Genomic DNA, 18,203 nt, shown 5'->3' with positions numbered 1-18,203 from the left:
GCAATGTCCTACATCCAATGGTTGAGTGCGTGGGTTGTAGATTCGGAACAGCGAGTCCCTGAAGGCACGTTCAACAGTGTTGCACAGCCTCGGCCAAGGTCGTGACTTGGAGTTTCAACACGTCCCAATGAAGTGATGATGTACCACTGAACATGTGTGATGATCAAGTTGATGGATGAATGAGGACCAAGACCATGTTCACGATTGGTGACTGTTGAGCCTCGCAGTGGCTGAACAACCCCCAGAGGGAAGGCGCCTGCTCACTAATATAAAAGCATCACCCCTGCAGCTCGTTGCCTCGTGGCTTGCAGCTAATGCGCCACACTCAGCACAGTACACTACTCGCCTCGCCGACGACCTCGTGACTCGGCCAGAACCTCGAGGAACTGAAGTCATCTGCCATTAACCACTGATTAACCCTCAGTTGACGTATAAATATACGCATTCGCCTTTTACTCCAGATCCGCCACCGGAAAGGTTAGGCGTGACCTTCTTCTGCAGTATCCTCAGACCAAAGGAAATCAGCCGCGACCCCCCAGCAGGTGGCGAAGCAACCAAGATCAAGATGGACTGTGATATCTGCCATCGCAAACATGACGCCAAGCGATTGCCGTTTCTCTGCACTGTCGACGCCCGGAACTCGCTATTTGAGGACCGCCTGAAGAACGTGCAGCTGCTCATTGAAAATGAAGGCCTCCAGTTGGAGATCAGCGCCTTGTTGTCGGAGCCCTCGACAACCCCAACAAAGAACCGCAAGGACTCGATGCAAGCGCAGCAGCGGATGGCCGAGGATAGGACGACCCAGATTCTAGCCGCCGCCGACAAGTTTAGGGAAGACATAAGAGCCGCCAGGGCCGAGATCGAGGCCAGGAAGGCCGCCCTATCCAGCCGCAGATCTGACTTCGCCGCTGCGTCCGATGGCCTCTCTGATCGCAGAGCGAAGCAGCAGAAGGAGGTGGAAAAGTCCATCAGCATGATTAACTACCGGTGGACCCGATCAGCCGAAGACATGGCTCGTACCCGATCCTTTCTTTGTATGGAGGCGGCCACACTGTATGGACTCGACCGAGTCGAGAATGGATCCCCCAGACGATACGAGTATCAGCTCGGTGGCATTCCCATCACCGAGCTGATCGGGATGAATTGTGAGAATACTGCCTCCTCTTCCAGAAGTAAAGCTAACACCCTCATGGCATCATCGCCGGAAATGATCTCGACCTCTCTGGGTCACATTTGCCATATCCTCATGCTTGCATCTCATTATCTCGCAGTCCGCCTCCCTGCAGCCATCACCCTTCCTCACCGCGACTATCCTCGGCCAACCATTTTCAACCTGGCTAGCTCTTATAGAAAGGGAGATCCAGTGTTCCCCAGCCAAACAGGAGCCGCCACACCTAACTCTACCGCAGGAGATGCGGATTCTCAGCATGTTTCGCGCCCGAGGCCCCTTTTCATCGACAAACCTTTGTCGCAACTAATCAAGGAGGATCCAGCCACCTACTCTTACTTCATAGAAGGTGTCACTCTTCTGGCCTACAACATCGCTTGGGCCTGTAGCACTCAAGGAGTGCCAGTCGGCGAAAAAGGCTCATTCGAGGACATCTGCAACATGGGTCGCAACTTGTACAACCTTCTGATCGACCAGCAGTCCACAGGCACCGATGGCAAACCCACTCACCTGGGGCAGTTTTCCCACGGGACAGCCTACAACTTTCTCTCGGCAGCCGAGGGGACTGAACTTGCTAAGAACTTCAAGTTGCCCAACCCGATGAAACTCGCCGACAAGCTTAAGAAGAAGCTGCTTAGCGAAGCACCTACACCTGACTGGGAGGTCCTGGATGATGACGCCTGGAAGGTTGAGGAGACCCCAGTGGGCAAGCCATCCGAGGACAAGAGTTCTCCTCGCAGAGGCTCAAGTGGATGGATGAAGGTGAAAAATAGATGAGTAGAGGTATATATATCACGGGTCGTTGCACGATCATAATCAAGACCAGCCAAAGTTGGCAACAACAACAACAATAGACTTTTAATAAACCAGACAAATCGATTGCAAACCAAACTCCTTAAACTCGAACAGGTGACATCCCACACACATTATACATGAAGACCTTTTGTCTTTTCCTTCAAAACCTGGTATTCTTTCAAAACGTCATATCCCTTCACACTTCATATCCCTTTAAAACCCTGATATCATTTCAAAACCTTGATATCATTTCTTCAATGCCCTTTTGTCAAGATTGACTTGATGCTTTCCAGCTTGTCGTTATTCATAGATCGCCGTTCCTCCTCAAAGATTCTCTCTGAGATTCGTAGTGGTCTCGTTCCTGGTCTCGCAAATGCTGTGGCACCGATGACGATTGAACAACTGTGACCTTCTTCTTGGAGTTGGACCCGCTCAGTAGTCTCTGCGCTGCGGCGTTTGAAGACTCTGCCTCCATTGCGGTGTCTGTAGATCTTTGTCTGGTGGGTGTAGTTGGAGATGAAGTCGTCGCGGATGAGGATGCGTTGCTTCTCTTGGAGTGGAACAGCTGAGGTTTCTTTCCCTTCTTTGCCTGTTGTCGTCTGATCGCCTTCTGGAGTTCTAGCTCTCCAAGGTCCTTGGGAGTTCCAGAAGGGGTCGAACCGCGTCTAACAGGTGTCTGACTTGGTGTCATCTGCTCTGGAGAATCAGTTATGAGGATGTCTGAGAGTATAGATCCCTTTCTCGGGGGACCTTGTGGAGTGGGGTTTGGCTTGGGAGCATCCTGCTGCGTAGTCGGGGTCGGCGTGGTGATGGAACTGTTGCCTCCTGGAAGGATCAAGCCGCCCATTTGGATAGATGGGACATGTGCAGGCTGGTTCATGCCGGTGGAAGTAGGTTGGGGTTGGGGAGGAGGTGTAGGGGTCGACGGGTTGGTGATATTGTTGCCTCCTGGGAGGGTCAAGCTGCCATTCTGAACAGCTGAGATATGCGCAGGCTGGTTCGCCGCGGCGGAAGTAGGTATGTTCTGTTGAGGTTGGAGAGGAGGTGTAGGGTTATTGCCACGAGTTGTTGTGGACTTGGCAGTTGTCTCTTGAACTGCGGATGGGGGTGCAACGAGAGTTGTTTGCTCAGGTTGGGTACTATCACCAACGGGAATACCTGTAAGTCCTGCCAGCAGGACGAGGTTCTGAGTGGTGTTGTCCATCACGGCTTGCTCTTGCTCCTGTTCTTTGTTTTCAGAAACTGACTGTAGTGATGTCTGTCTTGACTGAGAGGGGGCGCTGCCTGTGTCCTTGGACCTGCGAGATCTGGGCTTCAAGATGTGTCTCTTGGCCATCTCTGCCTGGCTGGCTTCCTGGGGTTCATCAGGGTTTGCAGCGGCTTGGTTGGTTGAGGACTGAGGCGCGGTCGTAACAATGCTTGCGAAGAGTGCTGGATCAACTAGAGGCGGTTGGACATCGTTGGTTGAGGGTAGAGTATGGTGAGGTGGGCTTGGGGAAACATGTAGGACTGTTTCAACGTCGCTACTATCGTTCTCTTCGAACGCTGCGATCAGGTCTCTCTCAAGTTCATCGAACTCCTCCTGAGGCTTGTCGGCCTCTTCAGCTTGGGGATCCGACTGGGCGACGCCTGTGACGTTCGCAGGTGAGATAGGGTGGAAGAAGGGGTGTTGAGGGTTGGGTTGAGGAGCAGTCGCTGGTGCTTCCTCCTGCTCGGGGCCTGTTGCCCCCATATCTTCGTCGTCGGCTTCCCAGCGCCGAGGGGCTGCTGGCGGCTGTGGTGGGCTCGCCCTCTTGTTCTTAGGAGAAGGCGTTCGCGGCAGGGCGGGAGAAGGAGTCGTGGGTGCAGCGGGAGTCGTGGATGGAGTGAGAGCGGTTGACGGAGTGAGAGCGAATGGAGCGAGAGCCGTCGGTGGTGCAGGGAGGGCTTCGACATCGCACATGGCGATGTCTGAGCCCTCCTCGCCCTCCCAGTCCATCTCAGGTGAGAGGCTGAGGAGGAGACCAGCATCTCCGGAGTCGTCGCCAACGACGATCTCCATCTCTGATGCCAGCTGCTCCTGGCCGACGGTACTCTCCTCGGGACCTTGGTTGAAGTCAAGATCCATGAGGTCGCTGGTCGAGCGAACCTCGGCGTCGTCGCGCAGGCTCATCTCTCCGAGAGCCGAACCGAGAAGGTCTCCGAGGGCCATGGTCTCGTCGTCGTCTGGCAAGCCGGGAAGGTCGTTCGAGGTGGTGGTGGTGGTGGTGGTCGGCTGAGTTGCAGCCGGAGCCACGGGCTGGGAGAACGTGTCGGTGCCATCGAGGTCGAAGGGAGGAAGGGAAGAGTTGAGCCACTCTTCGAAGTCGTCGAAGTCCTCGGGCCTCTTGAAGGACGAGCTGGTGGTGTCCGGAGCGTCCTCGGCGGCAAGGGGGCTCTGGTCGGCGGCAGCGGCGGCGGTGGTGGTGTCGGCGGCCTGCTCCTGGACTTGCTCGCCTTCTCGAGTCGAAGACTCCGATGACTTCGAAGGAGTCTCATCGACCCTTCCTCCAGCGGCAGCGGGAGAGCCAAACAGCCGTCCTGGACGACCTCGCCCCAAACGTCCCCTTGCCCTCACATGGCTACGAGGGCGACGACCTTGGAGGTTGGTCGACACCTTCGCCCCGAACAGCGTTGTCGGAGACTGGACAAGCTGCCGAGACGCCGATGATCTGGACGCGGAGGGTCTGGGGGAAGCCGATACAGGAGGCTGTGGCCTCTCGGAGGGCTCTTCGTCGGTCGGCTTGACCTTGGGAGACTCTGGAGCAGGAGTGGGAGTCGGTCTCGAAGGTTGAGGATCCCTTGCGGGAGATGAAGCGGCCTTCTCCTGTGGCTTGGAAGCAGGGGCCTTGTGCTGCTTCTCCTCGGTCATCGAGTCCGTCTGAACACCGTTTGAGGTATACCTCGATGAGGATGCCTCGCCCGATGCTCGCTCCCCGGGAAAGTCTCGAGGCTCCGTCTGGGTACCGCGGCTGTAAAACGCGATGACCTTTCGGGAACCCTTCGACCTAGGATCTTGCACCTTGACCCTGGCGAGTTCGAGTTCGGGCTCAGGTTCCGGAACTCGAGGACGCCAACGACGGTCGGTGCGACGAAAGATGGCGGCCAGACCGGAAAAGTCGGCGTCGGGGTCATAACCCCTTCGCTGCTCCTCCTGTCTGGCAGCCTCTTCGCGCCTCTCCCGCTGTCGGCGTCGATCCTCGAGCTCCTTCTGCCTTACTACCTCCCTCTCCCTCACCTCCCGTTCCCGCTCCCGCATCGCCAACTCGTGCTCTCGTGTGGCTTGCTCCTCACTCTCCTTCCTGCGACGCCTCTCCCGGTCCTCGGTGAGGAGCTTCTTAAAGAAGGCTTCCCCAGCCGTGTCCCTGGGATCAGCGTCGAGGTTCACCTCACCCGGCTCTGGAAACAGAATCTCCAGGTCCATGCAACGGTAGGCATAGTCTCTTGCGAGAACTATGCCGTCCCGGATGGTTCCGGGGAGGTGGTACGCCGTAAACAAAATGTTTGGCGAGGAGAGGAGGAACCAGAGCTGCCAACAATCGGCAAAGAAAGGCTCTGTCTGCGACCTCAGACGTGAGTAGTCGCTCTGCCAGATCCAGGGGATCAGGCAGAGGGCCGCCGCCGTAACGGCCTGCAGGAACACCACGGCCCTGGAGGTGTTGATCAGCCTCCGGAAGTGGTAGAGCATCAGCAACCACCACAGGAACCGCGGGCTCACTGCAAAGACCCAGAAAGCCAGTCGGAGAAGCACGAGTGGGAGCGTGTCGTACTCCGGGTCGAAGCACTCGTGCATGTTGAAGATCGAGTCCCATTCACACCCCTCTCGGAGGGGAAGCCACATGGGAAGATCTTCAGGGCGCATCTTGTTGTCGGACATTTTGCTGTGTATATCTAGTCAACGTCAAAGCTTGTGACAGTAGCGTCGCTATATCGTTAAAGGGGTATATAAGGGTGACTCTGTGTGTGCGAGTGTGTATATAAAGCTGCGATACTTGTCACTTACTCTGGTCTCGGGGATGCTTCGCGTTTTTAAATGTGATCGCGACTGCTGTTGATGAGAGAAGAAGAAGAAAGAAAGAGGGGAAGCCGAGATTGTTTTCATTCTTTATTGTTTGACTCGAATTATTCGTTGTGCGTGGGAAAACTAGCGGGCAGTGATTGACACTGGCAACCAAGTGCCAGGCCGGCCGTTCACTCAAAGGAGGCATCGTCGGTTGCTGCCAGTGCCAGGCCAGTTTGGAACAAAGATAACGATAAGACATTGCGTTGTTGCAGGAATTGGCCTGGCTTGATCGGTATTGATGTCAAGTTCATGTCTCCGTTGGCCATGAAGCATCGAGTCATCGTGATGCCATTTGCTAGTGGTGTTGCAACGACATGAACAGCTTCCTTTCACGCAATCAAGACTTATTGTTGGCAAATACAGATTGTTCATTCACAGCATAAACAATGTGAGATAATGTCGTGTCGAACAAAGTCTTTGTTTAACAAACACCTAACAAAGGGGTTGTGTTTGTTCCCTCAACACCCATATATCACCAAAGTCCAGCACACAAACCAAGGTATCTCTGATCCAAGCAACGCCAATGCCTCCCATCACGTGTTCCCGGTCCCGTCATCACTCATTATCCTTGACTGATTCAGCCATGATTCACTTCCTGCCCCGAGCAATCAACCTCGCATGCAGTTCGACCATTACATTGCTCCATTCCTCCCCAGCACCAACAGCCTTGCCGACCCTCGTACCAAGGAACTCAGCCACCTTTGATACATTAAAGTGTTCACCATACAAAACCTTGGCCTCAGGGGTGACAGCTACATCCAGTCCTTCAGGGCCACTTTGGCCTAGCAGGTTCAGCTTGACCTCCACCCGAGTTTCCAGCGGTACGAGCAGTAGAGAAGTCGTGATCGCCACACTTGAGTCAGATGTCTTTTGCACGGTCGTCGGGAACGAGGCATTCATACGACCAACTTGTGTCGAGACCAGGTTGGCCTTGTCCCAAGCTGCTCGCACCATATTCAAGAGATGAGAAACCTCGGTTCGGCTCTGGGGGAGAGCACGAACATGGTCTCGAATACACTGCAAGAAGAACTCCTTCTCTGCTGTCTTGGGGAGCGGGTTCTTCTCACGGTTGTCGGCAATGTACCACAGGTCGATTGTCGAGTTCGGTCGGTGCGTTTTGAACGAGGCAATGTCAAAGACAATCTCGATCTCACGCTTGTAGGCCATGGAAAGTACTGTGCCCGAGATTCCAGTCACGGCCCAGCCGTGCTCCTTCTCGATAGCGTCCACACGAGCTGATGGATGTTAGTTACTGAACAACACAACAAAGATATTGAAAGAGGGATACATACCTTTGAGGCTGTTAACCTCGGTGCTCGTCCAGCCACGGCACTCTTCCCTGATCTTCTCAGACTCTTTAATGTCCTCTAGGCACTTCTGTTTCCGTGCCACCAAATCCTCCACTTCGACTTCCGAGGCCTGGAATTGCTCCCGAAGATCCGCGATACGCTTCTTCTTAAGCTCGATATCTTGATCAAGGTCCGACAGCTCCTCACGAGCAGCCTCAAGGTCAGCTGGGTCGCAATCAGCCAGTTCTCGGGCTACTTCCTCAAGGTTACCACTCTCCTCCACGAGGGACTGGTACCGAGTCATGATGGCGGGCAGGACAGAGTCGAGAAGGCTCTTTTGCTGGTCCAAAGACTCCTCGTCCACTTCCATGCCCTCGTCGATCCTAAGCAGACCCTCCTTCAGTCCATCCTGCAGCTTCATTCGCCACTCGTACCACATGGCCTTGCTCAGAAGGCGGGCGTGGTTCTTGACGTTCATGAATTGCTTGTCCATAAGAGTCTTGATCTCGGGTGTCGCCGCCATGTACTCTTTGAATAGTGGCGGGTTCTCCTCAAACGTGTCCATCTCGATTTCTTTGACAATCCGTCGGCCTTCAGAGATGTACTTCTTCAGCTCCCGGCAAGAGTGTTGATACAACTCAAGCATTGGCACTGTACAGGCACCAGCAACAACGCAACGCTCCAGCGAAAGGTTCTCCTCGCCTTCCTGGAGGAACCCGTTGTCAAGGTTTCCGGGAGCTGTCGTGTGTCGCCTCTTGGTGGTTGTAAGCTCCATGAAGCGAATCGACGTCATGTTGAGGAAGTCCTGAAGGTGGATTCGCTCTTCGTCGTCGTCAACCTCGTTCTCGAGTTGCCCGGCATCTTTCACAGGTGATTGATCAAAGTTTACCGAGTGTCCAGTCCGATCATCATCAACATCTTTGAACCTTCCCTGGTGTCTTGGTGTCGTTGCCGGCTCCTGTCTCTCGGGTGAGGACAACGTCGGGGTGGCGCTATTGGGTTGTAGGCTCTTTCGGAATGACAGCGTGAGCTTCCCAGTCGTCTCAGCCTTGGGGGGATGTTGGAGTCGGACGTTTTTGACGGGACTGCCTTGATGACCCTTGAGTCTCTTGACACCGTCGTTCTCCTCCTCCTCGTCATCATCCAGCTCGCTAGGTCGCTTTCCAAGGAGTCCTCTGGCGCTTCCAACGGCAAGACTCTTGCGGCCCCTAAGCGGATTCCGCTTTGGGCTGAGGCTATCAATCATTTCGCGAAGATTAAGTGTAGCTTCAGCACCATCGGCTTCTCGCTCGAGAATCTTTCGGCGGTTCTCCTTGTCTTCCTCTTCTTGAGCCTCCTTATCCACTTCGCTCACCAATTCTTTCGGATCGCCGAACGTAACACCACGTTTTCCAGGCACAAACTCGGTAGCCATATCGCCAATAGAACCGCGGCGGTCAAAAAGTGCGGCAACCTGTGGAGATCCAAGTCCAGCTCGATCAGCACCGACACCCGACAGTCGACGATTCTGGGGTGTCAACACAACGGTTGGAGTTCGACTGCCTGTTCCAGTATTGGTTTGAAACAGACCCTTCTTCGGCGTAGCCTTTACCGGGGATGGGGTTCTAGAGCTGACCCTGTTGGACCTAGCAGAAGATGGTCTCTTCGGAGAGGCAGACTGTGACTTGCGTTCTGCTGTCCTGGGAGTAGTCTTTGTTGAAGATGCCGGGGCAATTTGAGGCGTGGATAGCTTCGCGGATGTCGGCGTCCTAGCCCTGGGCATCGACTGCGGTGTGGTTGATGTCTTGGCAGGAGATGGTGTCCTGCTAGACCTGCGAGCGGATTGCGGCGTCGTACTTTTGGGTCCAACGCTACGCTTCAGCCTGCTCACTTGAGATGAGGGCTCGGGGCTAGGTGTCGTAGTTGGCTTCTCGGCTGTTTGGGCTTTAGGCTTTTCAGCAGGAGTGCTCTTGCTAATCGCAGCCTGGAGAGCCTCATCAGGGTTGTCTGGTGTGTCGGCCTCCTCTTCCATAACCCGCTTGCCCAAGCTTCGTGCATTCCCTAGGGCATTATTGAGAATACCGCCAATGGCAGTTGTCATGTCCATACCCATAGTAGTATCACCATCGTCCTCGTCCTCGTCCTTGTCGTCGTTGGTGTTCGATGGTCGGGACAGAATTTGGCCAACTCCCATGGTCATGTCCATGGGTGCATCGTCTTCATCCTCGCCCTCGTCGTCTGCCTGGTTTACCGTCCTTCGCCGAGAAACTCCCAGGCTCTTCCTCTTCTTTTGTGAGAGCACTCCACCCATAACTGTGGTCAGCTCCATCGACATGTCTTCATTCCCATCTGACTCGTCCATCTCATCGGGAACGGGCCGACGGATACCGCCAATTGCCGTGGTAAACTCCATAGTAGCCTCTTCCATTGGGGCATCATCTTCATCATCCTCGTCATCCGGTGAAGGCACTGGCTTTTGTGCCTTGTTCTGGTTCATGATACCTCCAAATACACGGGTAACGTCCATAGACATGTCCTCATCTGGATCACGTTCCTGTGCAGGCCGAGGCTTGATGATGCCACCGACCGCCCGTGTGATGTCCATATCCATGTCCATATCCATATCTGAGCCATCATCGTCATCATCGGCTTGAGCTGGTTGCGCTTGTTGGGCTTGAACTGGTGGTGGTAGATTCTCTTGGTCTCGTGCAGCGACAGTCGGCTTGTTCGTATCTTTGCCCCATCCGAAGGAAGGAATGAACTCCTCGCCGTCATCAAGATCTTCATCGCTATCCTCATCGAGACGCTGAGTGCCGGCTCTTCGAGCAGCAAGTCTGAGGGCTTCGTCCAACGTTGAGGACTCTTCTTCGTCGGAATCAATCGATCGGTCTGATGCGGCTGTTGTCCCCGTCACCTCATCGATAGTGAGCATCGTTCCATCGTCAGAATCGCTGCTTGAACCGTCATCTTCGCCATCATCCTCCACGTCGGCAACTTCTTCCACCGCATCTGCTGGCTCGGAGTCTGAACTATAGACTGTCGATGTCGCCGTATCGTCTTCAGGGTTGTGAAAGTTTGCGGGTGGAAGGCCAGAGCTTCTTCGTTGCTTCTTCTCCTCTTGATCACTAGCAGCATGTGATGAGGCCCCATGCTGTGTGTCGGCATTATTCGAAAAAGCAGAGTTCCTCCTGGTTGAGTCGGTGGATGTTGTAGAGTCTTGCATGTATTCGACCTCGTGAAAGGTATGCAGGGTTGCTTCAGCCGCGAAGGAAACACGGCGGTTGGCAAGGGACTTTCGACGAGCATCACGACGCTCTCGCTCCTCGCGTTCTCGGGCGGCGGCTTGTTGCTCCTCCTCAGTTTTGACGGCAATCTTGGACCCATTGGATTCTGTGGTGGACTGATCTGCGAACGGAGATTCTCTTGTAGGTTCACCAAAGTCGATCAAATCGGGCACCTTCGGTTTCATGGGTGGGATTTCGGGTATGGGAATAGTCGGCTTGAGGATAGAGCGGGGGGCCTTGTTCGAGGCGGCAAGAGACTACATCATGTTAGATGGACATTACGTAGGTTGAGACGACATTGATTTACCAGGCGCCTGTTCCCATTTGCCTTCATGAGGGCATCTAGACCACCAGGTCCCAAACTCTTGCTTCTTGACTTCTTGCGACTCGCAGCCAACGAACTTGTGACGTCGACAGTTGCATTCTCCTTTTCCATTGCTTTACGAACATCGGTATGCGCGCCGATAGACCTGCGCGTGCGCCGCGTGGCGGGCACAGTGGCATCAGTAGCAGGCGCCATTGTCGGTGGAGTTGTCGGATCTTGTCAAGTTGAAGCCAACCCCAAACCCTGGACGCGACGGCGATAAAGTGGTAGTGGGCTGTATCTCGCGACGGACCGTGTTTGTTTACTTTGGGCAGCAGCAACAGGGGTGACGGGCTCCACTTTGCCAAGTCTTCCGCCATGCTTTGAACCAAAGCATAATCCCCCGCCTGATCACGTGAGCTCTGAAGTGTCAGCCACAGATCCCCCACTCGCTTAATTACCTAATCTGTGGCGCTCGGCTGCACAGCCAATCCCCAAATTTTACAAGCCCTAAGTCCCAAACTGCACGGAAATTTTGGTGTGTGATTTGCCCTACTTCTCCATCTGCGAAAACTGACCTCCGCAGCCACTCTCAACCTCGCCTCACCCAGCTTAATCCACGACACGCCCTCTCGTTACGGTACCTGCCCGAGAAGGATTATTCAAGATGTCAGTCAGAACCTCAGCAGCGATCGATACACGATGTCCCGAACGAACGCGTCGCTAACCTCTGCATCAGGGCGACCGAGTTGACCGTCCAGTCGGAGCGTGCTTTCCAGAAGCAGCCTCACATCTTCCAGAACTCGAAGGCCCGAACCAAGAGCACCCGACCGGGCAAGGGTGGCCGACGATGGTACAAGGACGTCGGTCTGGGTTTCCGTACCCCCAAGGCCGCCATTGAGGGCACCTACATCGGTACGTGGGATGTGGAAAATATTTGGTCTGGAGAAGCATTTCGGAGGTGGAGCGCATCCAAGGGGGCTCGCGAGAATGGAGATGCATTCGAGCGTGCCTTGCGCAATTTGGGCGACCAGACGACTCCATGTTGAATCGCATTGCTGACATTTTGACTCTCCAGACAAGAAGTGCCCCTTCACCGGTCTCGTCTCCATCCGTGGCCGTATCCTGACCGGCACCGTCGTTTCCACCAAGATGCACCGAACCATCATCATCCGAAGAGAGTACCTCCACTTTATCCCCAAGTACTCCCGTTACGAGAAGCGACACAAGAACGTTGCCGCCCACGTCTCCCCCGCTTTCCGTGTCATGGAGGGTGACCAGGTCACCGTTGGCCAGTGCCGGCCCCTGAGCAAGACTGTACGTTGGAGGATTCTGCCAGTATGCGACGGTGGAAAACGAATGCTAACTTGTCCAAGGTCCGATTCAACGTCCTGCGCGTGCTGCCCCGAACTGGCAAGGCTGTTAAGAAGTTCAGCAAGTTCTAAATTGGAACTCTTCTGGCATTGTTTTTGGCGTGATAAGCATCAGGGGGAATGGGAAGTTTCCTCTGAAGGGTCGGGCACCGGATGTTGCGTTGCAAACGGTTGTGCTATAGATGCAATCGCGAATAAAAAGGATTCACGAAGACAATTGTCTGTCTGGGGTTCATGGTTCACTTTTGGGCGTGATATGGCTAGGAAAAGGGTCGTCATGATCTCAAGATTACGTTCATACCTTTGACTATCTCGGGCCAGAAAATGCCAGTGCCTAGTGAGGACCTATTCTTTCTTGTGAGCGGTGCCAGTGTAATGGATGTTTTGAGTTGTCAAGCCAGTGTGCTCTATGTCGACTGGCGACCGGTGTATTGCCTAGTAAACAGGCAACACGGAGCATGATGCGAAGGGCCAGTCCTATGTACTTATTTCCTGGTGAACCACCGAATTGACAGCCAGAAGCATTATACAATAAATCAGTTGAAGTCATCACGGGATATTTGTATGTACCGTGTTTAGCACAGTGCATGTGCGCATTTCGCACCTCCACCCATCGCAATTGAAGGTCACTAAAAGTTCATCCTCGGACGAGACCTCTCTATTCGCACCCACGACTCGACCTCCAATCCCTATCCTTACGCCCAGTTGCCAATTAAGACCTCTAGCTGAAATGGGCTGGATCTCTTCCATCCTCGGCACCGACAAATCGGCGGATCCCCTCGGAAAACTCGATCCCAGTCTCCGCGACTTTCTCGAAAAAGAATCACCCCTCAAGTACCCGACGAAGCAGCCCGCGAACCCCCCTCCACCAGCCCAAGAACCCAGCCATGACAATTCTACGATAGCACCGGCCCAGGCGCAGAAGCCGGCTGTGCCCTCAGCGAGCTTGTACCAGGACGGACGATATGCACACCTGTGGAAGAACTACCAACCGCTGGCCGAGATCGAGGCCGAGACTGCGAGCGATCATGAGAAGCTCATGAATGTCCTCCAATCGTACAAGGAGAGGAAGGAGGCCATTGGAAAGGCTGCGCTGGAGAACTGTGCAGAGCACCAGGAGGAATGGGTGAATTGCATGAAGCATGGCACATGGGAGGATCAAATGCAAATGTGCCGGCACCAAGTACGCAGGTTTGAGCGGTGCTACATGATGCAATCGGTATGGCTACGGCTACTTGTCTCGGTCATTGACGCTGGCTAACATGATGCGCAGCGATTCCTTCGTGCGCTAGGATACGGATCAGTCGCGGGCAGGTCTGCCGTAGTGGAGGAAGACATCCAGATGCACGCCGACGCTCTCTTCCAAAGGATGATCAAGCACGAGGATGCCGTGGAAAAGGCCAAGGCCGAAGGACTCCCTATCCCAGTCTTCGAGCCCGCGATACCCAAGTCCAAGGCTCCAATGGTGACGCCCACCGAGGAGCTCCAGCAGCAATGGAAGGAGCAGCTCGAGAAGCTTCCAGAGGAGGAGCGGGCAATGGAGGAGGCTGCTTTGAGGGCCGATCTCCAGGCCAAGGCCGAGGTCGCGGGCAGCGTGCAGAAGATCTGGGACACGCAGGCGGAGCAAAGGAAACAGCGACAAGCAGAAGGAAACTCGACATTCGGGGACTATGTTGCGTCTCTGTTTGGGAAGTCTGGAAAATAGAGAAAAGGAATGTCTGTATGATTCTGTATAACATGTGGTTGTCGGTTTGGACCAATAACGTCCAATGTCACGAAGATAAAATGATGTACGCACAACTCAATGTAAAAATATTCACCCGTAAAATGCTGTGTGTACTATTATTTTGTATTAGCTGATATTATCCTGCGTCGGGCTGATTATTGTGACTGAGCAGGTAGGATATGAGTCTTGATGTTGACGACAATCCGTGAAGCACGAATTTTTACACCGAGGCCAAAGGACGGACCGCGGAAACCACACTCTACAGGGAGATGCGTATATAATACTGACACATGAAACTCAACACAAACAAAAATAGCAAGAAACAATTAACTATGGACTACCTGCTTACCTCTCCTCTAAAGTCTGGTCACAATCAATCACCTACCCTAAGGTGAAATCACCACGACGACGGAGCAACAGCAGGAAACCAAGAATCCTGGACCCAAACTGCTCATATCTCTCCCATCAAATCCAACGACCGGTTCCGTGGTCTAGTTGGTTATGGCATCTCGTTAACACCGAGAAGGTCCCCGGTTCGATCCCGGGCGGAACCACCATTTTTTTGCCGTTTGGCACGATTCTTGCCAAGACTTCGATCGCCAAGACTTCGATCTACAAGACTGTCTGTCCCTCGACTACATATCCTGTGTAACCAGAGGAATTCTCATTTTCTTTTTTAAACTACGGTCCATCTTGCTGGTCAACCCTACTCACTGCAGTAAATAACGCACCCTGGCTGCTTGCTGAAACCCAACACAAATATTAAAGGAGGGAGGATTGTTGTGAGAAATACCACTTGAGCAATGTGTTGGATAGGTAGATGACGCTCACTGAGAATTGTCTCTTCATCTAAGCGACTGACTACTTTAAAGAGCTTGATCGACTACGCAGCAATTCATTCATTAAACACTCAACAACAGTCACTGCTTGAGAGAAGATAGTATGCGCTTGGCCAACGGCATATTCATTGCTCCATTGGATATGGATATCATAAAGATGACTCCTGCTAAATCACAACAAAAGTAACCCAAACTCCCCTCTCCCCACAGCGTCTAGGCGATTTCAACACCGGCAGATGCTCTAGGTTGTATCATTTATCACCTGCCGTCTAACAGCAAGCCTCGTCACAGGCGCAGAGACCGCAGCAGATCTCGCAGCCAGCCTCCTCACCACCGCGCATGCTCATCTCGGGCTGGGGCTCGGCCGTCTTGAGAGAGTCTGTTAGCTCCAGGGGGTCGAGTGTCATTCTAGAACATAAAAACTCACGGGCTGTTGGGTGACAATGTCACCGTTATCAGTCGTCATGGGGGCTTGCTGGGTGGGCTCCATGGAGGCAGGCATGATTGCAGATGGAACAAGGTTGGAAATAAGGTAGAGCGTAGGAAAAAGACTGCAGAGTTTGGGACTTGTAACGGGTGGATGTGTGTGTGTATCTCTTTGCGTAGGTACAGCAGAACGGCAACCCATAGCCGGAGGTCGTCTCTTAAGTAGCCAGACAGTGGCGCTCTATGAGGCGTAGCTCAAGGGAGACAGCCCGAGACCCCTAATCAGAGGCCGCCAACATGTTTCCAGTTGTGCCTCCATCACAGCTCCTGATACCACTGACGTACGCTTGCGGTGCCGGTTTGCCGGGTGGCTCTCGACGTCCTCTGGCCGACTCGTAACCACGGGAGCAGCCGTGGCTGGGCCGGGCCAGGGTCTACTGTATTCAGGGACTGCGACCATGAAATGAACCCTCGAGGGACGGCAATCAGAGGCCGAGATGGAGTCGCCGTGCGTAAACCATTCGTCCAAGCCGCTGGAACCATCAGCCATCAGCGGCACTGGCTGCCGATATATGCGGTGCCGAACTTCCGGGAAGCTCCACCCCGCATTTGACCGATACGGCACATGGATAAGCCTCGCAATGATCTCACTGAAACACCACGGACCAGCTTCCAATGTCAAGCATGATGGATACCGGGCTATTATTATCCAGAGGCCAAAAGGATGACAGGTAATGAATGAGTGCTGAAATGTAAGTGGTCTAACGAAGCACCAAAACCACCAAAAAGAGCCAAAATGCTCAGGATAGTGGTGTCAGAGAACCATTCGCATTTGCTCTTGGAACCGCACAGTAATGTGGAAGCAGACCAACAGCTGCAACACATCAATTGTCAGATGAAAGCGTTCCGTCGTGATATAACCTCCTCAAACATCCTGCAGTCAGATCTGGTGCACAAGAGGCAGATGGCAGACATTGTTAGCAAGTGAATCAAGTCGGTCAGCAGGGCTCATCACGATGCCACATCACAGGGCTCAACTCGATCAGAAATATGCTAGGGGACAATCGATTCTCTCGACTATTGCCTCCAACAACCAAGACTTTTTTGCTTTAGTATTTCGAGAGTCGCGCCGCCTTGAACCGGCTGACCCTCTCTTTTCCTCCGTCTGGCTCGTCCAAGGGCTGGATTGGAGACTCATCTTCCTTGAGGAACCCACCTTCTCGCTGGATAAACTTCTTGCGCATTCTCTGATACTCATCAGCAACCTCGTGGTGGATCATTTCATCGTCAATTTCATCCGGGGGCTGTGGATCTGCCTTTGTTTCGCGCTCAACTAACGTGTCAGCTAACGTTGTTCCTTCGGGGCCCGTGGGCGCCGTTGGTCGATCTTGATCCAGGAACTTGACGGGGACATCAAGAGGTCCGGGTGGGACACCCGTATCCCTAGCCTTCTTGAAGCGAGAAGGTTTGCGATTTGACTTGACCTCGGGGGTCTTGGTAGGGCCCGATCGCTCAATAACGTCACTCAGTGGTTCCACTAGAGGCTCCTTTTCCTTAATAGGAGCCTCCCTCACCGGAAGCGCCGTGGGCTCCTTCTCGGGAGCAATGTCGAGACTTGAGGCGAAGCGAACTCCCTTCTTGCTATTGGGTGCCTCGGGTTGCTTCTCCTTGATGTTTGACTTGGTGGGTGCTGGTTTCGATGCTGACGATGATGCCTCGGCTTCTCGCTTCACAACGATGCGACCAATACCCTCATCGTCTGAACTCGACTCCGCATCTTCCTCCTCTTGCTCGGCCTTTTCAGTGAAACGCGACTTGATGCCCAGCTTCTTCTCGAGCTCGAGCATCCTTCGACGGTAGCCGTCTGTCACGACGCGACCAGTGGATCGGCCATATTTGTCCTCTTCGTCGTCATCATCCTCAAAACCTTCGTCGCTATACTCAAAATCGTAGTCGTCATCATCATCAGTGCCTCCCTCCTCCAGTTGCAACTCTGCGACAACAGCGCCGATTTCGCCCGAGTATTCCAGCATCTGTCGGCGCAACTCTGCTTCTTCCTCGTCATCGTCTTCGGGAATAATTGGTTGTTGTTTGCTGATCATTTCCTGCTCCTTTGCGTGGTTCATGATTTCTTCGACGCGCTTGGCATTCCGTGAAATCTGGGGGGTAGGTCCGTCTTGTGTTTTGGTGTCGGCGGCAAACGATACTCCTTTGCTGGCAGAGGGCAGAGGCTGCACAGGCTCTTGTGATGGTGTTGGTGCAGCTGCTGGCTCTGGAGCGCTCCTTGAAATTGTCGATTCCTTCTTCTTGGGGACTTCCTCCTTTGTGACTTCCTCCTTTGATATCGACTCATCCTCCTCGAGATCCTTCACACCAGCCTTTTCGAGGGCCTCTCGAACCTGAGGCAACGAATCGCCAGGCTTGTTCAGCCTGTAAGAGACGACATTGTCGTCGTCGTCAAGCTGCTCAATAATTTCAGTGATCGGCAGACCCTCCTCGTCGGTGGCATCTGGCTGACTGATAACTGTAGCCGCGGCAAGTTTATTCTCTGCCGCCTCAATCTGCTTCTCCAGCGACTCGATGTTCTTGGTGACATAGTCGATGCGTCGGTCAAGGACATTCAGGATCTGCTCCTTGGACTTTCGATTCTTTGAACCGAAAATCTCATCGATCTCACGTCGATTGACGAGCTCGCCCTCGAAGCCATCTTGAATTGTGGCTAGCTCCGTCTCGGTTGTCTTGCATACGGCATCGACCTCCTCCTTGAGAGCCTCATACTCGGCATCCCACGTCCTCCAATGCTGCAGGGCCTTTTGCAGCTTGCTGACGTTTTCTTCGAGCTGCTGCCGGTGCCGTTCAAGATCCTGGAGACTGTCTTTGCCTGGAGGCATTTTGCCGATCTGATGCAGCTGCCGTGAGGCCCTGGTGGCGGAAACAGA

At 53.8% G+C, this 18,203-nt stretch overlaps 6 protein-coding genes and 1 non-coding gene across 7 annotated transcripts; 4 read left to right on the top strand and 3 right to left on the bottom strand.

Moving 5' to 3' along the window:
* Nucleotides 1-565: 565 nt before the first annotated feature.
* LRP88_09052 (Atg4 domain-containing protein) lies at nt 566-1,945 on the top strand (the record flags this gene model as incomplete). Its single annotated transcript, XM_083245547.1, has 1 exon — nt 566-1,945. One exon carries the CDS (start codon nt 566-568, stop codon nt 1,943-1,945), a length of 1,380 nt encoding a protein of 459 aa, XP_083100041.1.
* Nucleotides 1,946-2,267: 322 nt separating this feature from the next.
* On the bottom strand, nt 2,268-5,858 carry LRP88_09051 (uncharacterized protein; the record flags this gene model as incomplete). Its single annotated transcript, XM_083245546.1, has 1 exon — nt 2,268-5,858. One exon carries the CDS (start codon nt 5,856-5,858, stop codon nt 2,268-2,270), a length of 3,591 nt encoding a protein of 1,196 aa, XP_083100040.1.
* Nucleotides 5,859-6,632: 774 nt separating this feature from the next.
* LRP88_09050 (uncharacterized protein) lies at nt 6,633-11,116 on the bottom strand (the record flags this gene model as incomplete). Its single annotated transcript, XM_083245545.1, has 3 exons — nt 6,633-7,279; nt 7,337-10,853; nt 10,904-11,116. 3 exons carry the CDS (start codon nt 11,114-11,116, stop codon nt 6,633-6,635), a joined length of 4,377 nt encoding a protein of 1,458 aa, XP_083100039.1.
* Nucleotides 11,117-11,649: 533 nt separating this feature from the next.
* On the top strand, nt 11,650-12,345 carry LRP88_09049 (40S ribosomal protein uS17; the record flags this gene model as incomplete). The annotated part of the gene is made up of 3 exons (XM_083245544.1): nt 11,650-11,815; nt 11,979-12,217; nt 12,277-12,345. 3 exons carry the CDS (start codon nt 11,650-11,652, stop codon nt 12,343-12,345), a joined length of 474 nt encoding a protein of 157 aa, XP_083100038.1.
* Nucleotides 12,346-13,003: 658 nt separating this feature from the next.
* Nucleotides 13,004-13,978, top strand: LRP88_09048 (uncharacterized protein; the record flags this gene model as incomplete). Its single annotated transcript, XM_083245543.1, has 2 exons — nt 13,004-13,492; nt 13,547-13,978. The coding sequence occupies 2 exons, from the start codon at nt 13,004-13,006 to the stop codon at nt 13,976-13,978; spliced, it is 921 nt and encodes a 306-aa protein (XP_083100037.1).
* Nucleotides 13,979-14,479: 501 nt separating this feature from the next.
* LRP88_09047 lies at nt 14,480-14,553 on the top strand. Its single transcript has one exon. It is a non-coding gene; the product is annotated as a tRNA-Val (tRNA).
* A 1,820-nt stretch (nt 14,554-16,373) lies between these two features.
* On the bottom strand, nt 16,374-18,155 carry LRP88_09046 (Prefoldin subunit-domain-containing protein; the record flags this gene model as incomplete). The annotated part of the gene is made up of 1 exon (XM_083245542.1): nt 16,374-18,155. The coding sequence occupies one exon, from the start codon at nt 18,153-18,155 to the stop codon at nt 16,374-16,376; it is 1,782 nt and encodes a 593-aa protein (XP_083100036.1).
* Between the last annotated feature and the right edge of the window lie 48 nt (nt 18,156-18,203).

This window comes from Fusarium phalaenopsidis (genome assembly GCF_050370095.1).
Source record: "Fusarium phalaenopsidis strain FUZ10S chromosome Unknown contig_32302, whole genome shotgun sequence".
NCBI classification, from domain to species: Eukaryota; Fungi; Ascomycota; class Sordariomycetes; order Hypocreales; family Nectriaceae; genus Fusarium; species Fusarium phalaenopsidis.
This window is presented reverse-complemented; position numbering and strand designations above follow the sequence as displayed.